This window comes from Myotis brandtii, unplaced genomic scaffold (assembly GCF_000412655.1).
Source record: "Myotis brandtii unplaced genomic scaffold, ASM41265v1 scaffold3017, whole genome shotgun sequence".
NCBI classification, from domain to species: Eukaryota; Metazoa; Chordata; class Mammalia; order Chiroptera; family Vespertilionidae; genus Myotis; species Myotis brandtii.
In genome coordinates this window covers 57,893-65,124 of record NW_005361530.1, presented here as the reverse complement: position 1 = coordinate 65,124, position 7,232 = coordinate 57,893, and the positions used below count along the sequence as shown (strand labels likewise).

Here is a 7,232-nt window from a genome sequence, read left to right as displayed (position 1 = left end):
TTTTCACAGAGAGGAAGGGAGAGGGATAGAGAGTTAGAAACATCGATGAGAGAGAGACATCGACCAGCTGCCTCCTGCACACCCCCCACTGGGGATGCGCCCGCAACCAAGGTACATGCCCTTGGCCGGAATCAAACCTGGGACCCTTCAGTCCGCAGGCCGACGCTCTATCCACTGAGCCAAACCGGTCAGGGCCTTCCCAGCTTTTTAAATACTGTACTTCATTGCCCGGTCGTCATGGCTTAGTGGAATGAGCATTGTCCCATGCACCAAGATGTTTCTGGTTCCATTCCTGGTCAGGGCAGGTGCCTGGGCAGCAGCTGCAATCCCTAGTAGGGGGTGTGCAGGAGGCAGCCAATCGATGTTTCTCTGTCATGGGTGTGTCTATTTTCTCTCCCTCTCTAAAAAATCATTTAAAACATTAAATATCCTATATAATAAAAGGCTAATATGCAAATCGACCAAACAGCGGAACGACCGGTCGCTATGACCGGCACTGACCACCAGGGGGCAGACGCTCAACACAGGACCTGCTCCCTGGTGGTCAGTGCGCTCCCCCTGTGGGAGCTAGACGCTCTGACCCGGGCTCACAGCTGGCGAGCACAGCAGCAGTGGCAGAAGCCTCTCCTGCCTTCACAGCAGTTGGACATCCCCCAAGGGCTCTCAGACTGTGAGAGGACCAGGCCAGGCTGAGGAACCTGCCCTCCCACCCCCGAGTGCATGAATTTTGTGAACCGGGCCTCTAGATAGAGTGTGTGTGTGTGTGTGTGTGTGTGTGTGTGTGTGTGTGTGTGTGTGTGTGTTGATTGATTTCGGAGAGGAAGGGAGAGAGAGGGAAACATCAATGATGAGTGTCATCGTTCTGCTGCCTCCTACACGCCCCACACGGGGGCTTGAGTCTTCAACCCACGCATGTGCCCTGACTGGGAATTGAACGTGACCTTCTGGTTCATAGGTCGATGCTCAGCCTCTGAGCCACGCCGGCTGGCATTGCCTCAGCTTTTATTTTATTTTTTTTAATTTTTTAAAAATATATTTTATTGATTTTTCACAGAGAGGAAGGGAGAGGGATAGAGAGTTAGAAACATCGATCAGCTGCCTCCTGCACACCCCCCACTGGGGTTGTGCCTGCAACCAAGGTACATGCCCTTGACCGGAATCGAACCTGGGACCCTTGAGTCTGCAGGCTGACGCTCTATCCACTGAGCCAAACCGATTATGGCTGCCTCAGCTCTTATACACATACTTCACTATCCCTTGGACTCGTATTGTAAAATCATTTCTATGCCCTAGACCAGTGGTCGGCAAACTCATTAGTCAACAGAGCCAAATATCAACAGTACAACCATTGAAATTTCTTTTGAGAGCCAAATTTTTTAAACTTAAACTATACAGGTAGGTTCATTGTTATTAACTTAATTAGGGTACTCCTCAGGCTTAGGAGGAGCCACACTCAAGGGACCAAAGAGCCGCATGTGGCTCGCAAGCCGCAGTTTGCCGACCACAGCCCTAGCCGATTTGGCTCAGTGGATAGAGCATTGGCCTGTGGACCGAAGGGTCCCAGGTTCAGTTCCGGTCCAGGGCTGGTACCTCGGTTGCAGGCTCCTCCTCAGCCCCTGGTCAGGCCTCTTGCAGGAGGCAACCAATTGATGTGTTTCTCTCACATTGATATTTCTCTCTGTCTTTCCCTCTAAAAATCAGGGGAAAATATCCTCAGGTGAGGGTTTAAAAAAAAAAATAATTTCTACATGAGGTCAAGAACCCACACACTGCAGGTGGCCCCTGTCCTGGAACATTGTGTTGTTACGAATTGTCTATCCTAGAGAATATTCAGTGTACACTTGAGAGAATGTGTATTGTGCTGTGATAGCATGGGATGTCCTTTGTATGTCTGTTAGATCCACTTGGATTAAAGTGTCATTCAGTTGAAATATATCTTTGTTAAATTTTCATATTAAGAACAATATTTAGTTATCCACCCATTGTTGAAAGGTAGATATTGGCGTTTTTTATGAACATTCGGTGGCTGCATTTTCTGCCTTCACATATGATAGTATTTGCTTGATACTTAATTTGTTTTGTTTTGTTTTGAATCCTCACCTGAGGATTTTTTTCCCATTGATTTTTAGAGAGAGGGGAAGAGAGAGGGAAAGACAGAAATATTAATGCTAGAGAAACACATCCATCGGCTGCCCCCTGCATGCACCCCGACGAGGGCTCGGGCCCGGGAGGACCTTGCAACTGAGGAGTGTGCCTTTGACCGGAATCAACCCCAGGACCTTTCGGTCCGCCGGCTGATGATCTATCCACTGAGCCAAACGGGCTAGGGCTGACACGTGAGTATGTGTGATGGGTTCTCCCCTCCCTTTAGTCAACAGGTATCTCACCGGCGTTTCTTTGCGCTCAGGTTGCTGCTGTGGAGCCGACGATGTGGAAGCACCCGGCGAACAGAGGGTTTCTGTGGGAATGTCACAGGGGAAGAATCCCAAGGCAGCCTCGTCTTCCCAGAAGAGACACCCCTGTGAGAGTTGCGGGCCGGTCTTGAGAGACATTTTCCACTTGGTCGAGCATCAGGGGACACAGCCCAGCCAGAAACTGCTGAGGTGTGGGGCGTGCGCAAGACGATTTTATTTCAGTGTAAACGGTCACCAGCTTGCGGGGCAGCACATGGGAGGGGAGCCCTTCAGAAGTCGTGCAGACAAGGCCTCATTCGTGAAGAGCAACAGCACCCACCTGTCAGGGAAGACCTTGACCTCTGAGCAGGGTGAGAGGGACTCCCTGCCCAGCTTGGGACACCGGCAGCCACAGCTCACTCAAACCAGGGAGGAGCCAACCAAAGTCACTCCGTGTATAACTCCGCAGAGCAGAACAAGCTTTGGCCCTTCTGGAGAAGGCAAGAAAGATTTCAACCCCCAACGCATGCTTGCTCAGGACCAGAACGTCCATACGGCAAGACCGTGTGTTGTGTCCAGTGAGTGCGGAAAACCGCTCAGGTACAAATCCTCATTTGTTAGGCACCCCAGAGTCCGCACAGGAAAGGGTTTTCACCCCTACGAGTGCAGTGACTGTGGGAAGTCTTTTATATATAGTTCCAAACTCCGCTACCATCAGCGCGTTCACACTGGCGAACGGCCTTACGAGTGCAGTGAATGTGGGAAGTCTTTTATATATAGTTCCAAACTCCGCTACCATCAGCGCGTTCACACTGGCGAACGGCCTTACGAGTGCAGTGAATGTGGGAAGTCTTTTATATATAGTTCCAAACTCCGCTACCATCAGCGCGTTCACACTGGCGAACGGCCTTACGAGTGCAGTGAATGTGGGAAGTCTTTTATATATAGTTCCAAACTCCGCTACCATCAGCGCGTTCACACTGGCGAACGGCCTTACGAGTGCAGTGAATGTGGGAAGTCTTTTATATATAGTTCCAAACTCCGCTACCATCAGCGCGTTCACACTGGCGAACGGCCTTACGAGTGCAGTGAATGTGGGAAGTCTTTTATATATAGTTCCAAACTCCGCTACCATCAGCGCGTTCACACTGGCGAACGGCCTTACGAGTGCAGTGAATGTGGGAAGTCTTTTATATATAGTTCCAAACTCCGCTACCATCAGCGCGTTCACACTGGCGAACGGCCTTACGAGTGCAGTGAATGTGGGAAGTCTTTTATATATAGTTCCAAACTCCGCTACCATCAGCGCGTTCACACTGGCGAACGGCCTTACGAGTGCAGTGAATGTGGGAAGTCTTTTATATATAGTTCCAAACTCCGCTACCATCAGCGCGTTCACACTGGCGAACGGCCTTACGAGTGCAGTGAATGTGGGAAGTCTTTTATATATAGTTCCAAACTCCGCTACCATCAGCGCGTTCACACTGGCGAACGGCCTTACGAGTGCAGTGAATGTGGGAAGTCTTTTATATATAGTTCCAAACTCCGCTACCATCAGCGCGTTCACACTGGCGAACGGCCTTACGAGTGCAGTGAATGTGGGAAGTCTTTTATATATAGTTCCAAACTCCGCTACCATCAGCGCGTTCACACTGGCGAACGGCCTTACGAGTGCAGTGAATGTGGGAAGTCTTTTATATATAGTTCCAAACTCCGCTATCATCAGCGCGTTCACACGAGTGAAAAACCTTACAAGTGTGGCGAATGCGGGAAGTCTTTTATCTACAGTTCGACGTTTCGCTACCACCAGAGAGTTCACACTGGTGAGAGGCCTTATAAGTGCAGTGAATGTGGGAAGTCTTTTATCTATGGCTCCAAACTTCGTTATCACCAGCGAGTTCACACTGCTAAAAGGCCTTAAGTGTGCCGGGAATGAGCAATTTCCTGTTTGGTGTAACAACACTTGAGGAGGAAACATTTTGGGGAGTCATTTGTCTGGATTGAAACTCTTATATCTGGATATGCACAGTGGGGAGATTCCCCATAAGTTTTATTTATGTTGGAAGTGTGTGTAAGTATTTTTCTCGTTCTGACTTTCCCAGGCCTCCTTCTTCTCGAGTTATGGTGCTCCTAGATTCTGAGGCTAATTCCTTCCACCTTTCCCACCTGGCAGGTCCACAGACTTTGCAATAGTCGACATCCCAATGTGCTTATGTACGCTGACCTCTGGTCTCATGTATATTGTGGCAAAATGGAAATGACCAGGGGATCAGCTTTCCTATTAGGACTGATTTGGACATGGACACGCTGCAGTAATGAATTGCAGCTTGCAGAGAAATGACTACGTGTTCATCGAGGGTGATAATTTGTGATGAGATATTCCACCGTCCAGTGTATGAACTTGGAACTGTCTGCTGCTCATGACGTTGGCTTATACAATAATTCAGAATTTACTCTTCGTAAAAATATTTTGTTATTTATTTTAGAGAGAGGGAGAGGAGGAGAGAGAAACATTGATTGATTGCCTCATGCACTCGCTCCGACCAGGGATGGAACCCGCAACCTGAACATGTGCCCTGACCAGGAATTGAACCAGCATCCTTTTGGTACATCAGACAATGCTCAACCAGCTGAGCCACACTGGCCAAGACAAGGCCTTACTCTATTTTTTAATGTGTTTTTTGTTGATTTCAGAAAGGAAGGGAGAGGGAGAGAGATGGAAACATTAATGATGAGAGAGAATCACTGATCAGCTGCCTCTGGCACGCCCCCTACTGCGGATCGAGCCCATGACCCAGGCATTTGTCCTAACTGGGAATGGAACCGTGACCAGCTGGTTCATAGGTCGATGCTCAAACATTGAGCCATACTGGCTGGGCGACGTCTTACTCTTTCAATTCTTTTTGTTGTTATTGTTTTAATCCTCACTTAAGGATATTTTTCCCACTGATATTTAGAGAGAATGGAAAGGAGGAATAGAAAAGGGGATGGACAGAAAGAGAGAGAGAAACACTGATGTGAGTGAGACACATGGCTTGGTTCCCTCTTACACGCACACCAGCTGGGGCCAGGGATGGAACATGCAACCCAGGTAAGTGCCCTTGACCGGGGATCGAACCCATGACCCGTGGGTGCACAGGGCAATTCTCTAACCACTGAGCCACACCGTCCAGGGCTTTTAATTCTTTTTAATCTTGCTTATTCGTTTTCATGTATGGGGTTGTGTATAACCTGATTCAGGCTCTACAAGCATGAAGAGGTGAACAACGTTGTAAGGGGGGATCTCAACATTTCTCTGCTTATGGACAGGCTGTGCAATGGCAGAAATGACTGGCCAGTTTTTTTTTGTTTGGTTATTTTTAAATAGCACTTTTTATATATATATATATTTTATTGATTTTTTACAGAGAGGAAGGGAGAGGGATAGAGAGTTAGAAACATCGATGAGAGAGAAACATCGATTCAGCTGCCTCTTGCACGCCCCCCACTGGGGATGTGCCCGCAACCCAGGTACATGCCCTTGACCGGAATCGAACCTGGGACCCTTCAGTCCGCAGGCCGATGCTCTATCCGCTGAGCCAAACCAGCTAGGGCGACTGGCCAGTTTTGACCAAATTTGAGTCGCTGTCCACAGCCTCCCAGGAAGGACTGAAAGACTTTCTGGTCCTGATTTGGTTGCTCTGCGTTTGAGGGGTCTTGGCGATGACCCTGAGGGAGCAGGTGAGATCCTCAGGTACCTATGAGAGTAGCATGATGGTTCCTTCACCCAGAGCAGATCTCCCAGATTGTATTGGCACTGCAGCGGTTCTCAGCCTGTGGGTCGCGACCCCTTTGGCAGTCCAACGACCCTTTCACAGGGGTCGCCTAAGACCATCCTGCTTATCAGATATTTACATGACGATTCATAATAGCAGCAACATCACAGTTATGAAGTAGCAACGAAAATAATTTTATGGTTGGGTCATAACATGAGGAACTGTATTTAAAGGGCCAGAAGGTTGAGAACCACTGGTAGGGGATATATATTTCTTTGGTCTCAAAGTGTCACGTGCCACAATTGTTCCACAATTCGCTGGGCTGTGGTCAGTGGTTGAAAGACGGTCCCGGGAAAATCACAGTGTTTGGTACAGAATCACTGGCCTAATAGGGATTGGAGGAGACTGCGGCCGACTCGGTGGCCTGTTCCTCTTCAAAACATGCAGCCAGAAATGTGTCTGTGACGGTGACTGCACGATTAGTGTGCACAGAGCTCAGGGCACCCTGGCATGTTCATCCTGGGAAGCTGCCATCACGGTCAGAAAAAATAAAAATGATCATCCAATCGTTTTGTGGATTCCTGTAGCCTCTTAGTTATGTCTACCTCAAAGCCATTACGACACGACGAGAGAAGAAAAGAGAGGCCTGGGGTCCATGATGTGGCCGTTGAGCTGGGCCGCATTCCTGTTGACTCAGGTGGAAATGTTCATTACTTAACATACTTTGTTATGTAGGACAGTGGTCCGCAAACTCATTAGTCAACAGAGCCAAATATCAACAGTACGACGATTGAAATTTCTTTTGAGAGCCAAATTTTTTAAACTTAAACTATATAGGTAGGTACATTGTTATTAACTTAATTAGGGTACTCCTAAGGCTTAGGAAGAGCCACACTCAAAGTCTATAGTATAGACCAGGGGTCCTCAAACTTTTTAAACAGGGGGCCACTTCACTGTCCCTCAGACCGTTGGAGGGCCAGACTATAGTTTAAAAAAAAAACTATGAACAAGTTCCTATGCACACCGCACATATCTTATTTTGAAGTAAAAAAACAAAACGGGAACAAATACAATATTTGTATTT

The 7,232-nt window shown here is 48.1% G+C and overlaps 1 protein-coding gene across 1 annotated transcript; it reads left to right on the top strand.

Moving 5' to 3' along the window:
* Nucleotides 1–2,349: 2,349 nt before the first annotated feature.
* LOC102259710 (zinc finger protein 883-like) lies at nt 2,350–4,914 on the top strand. The gene has a single exon (XM_014542412.1). The coding sequence runs from the start codon at nt 2,350–2,352 to the stop codon at nt 4,312–4,314; it is 1,965 nt and encodes a 654-aa protein (XP_014397898.1). The 3' UTR covers nt 4,315–4,914.
* Nucleotides 4,915–7,232: the final 2,318 nt, after the last annotated feature.

Coding starts and splice junctions, on each gene's coding strand:
- LOC102259710 (XM_014542412.1), top strand. CDS start 2,350: ATGGGTTCTCCCCTCCCTTTAGTCAACAGGTATCTCACCGGCGTTTCT.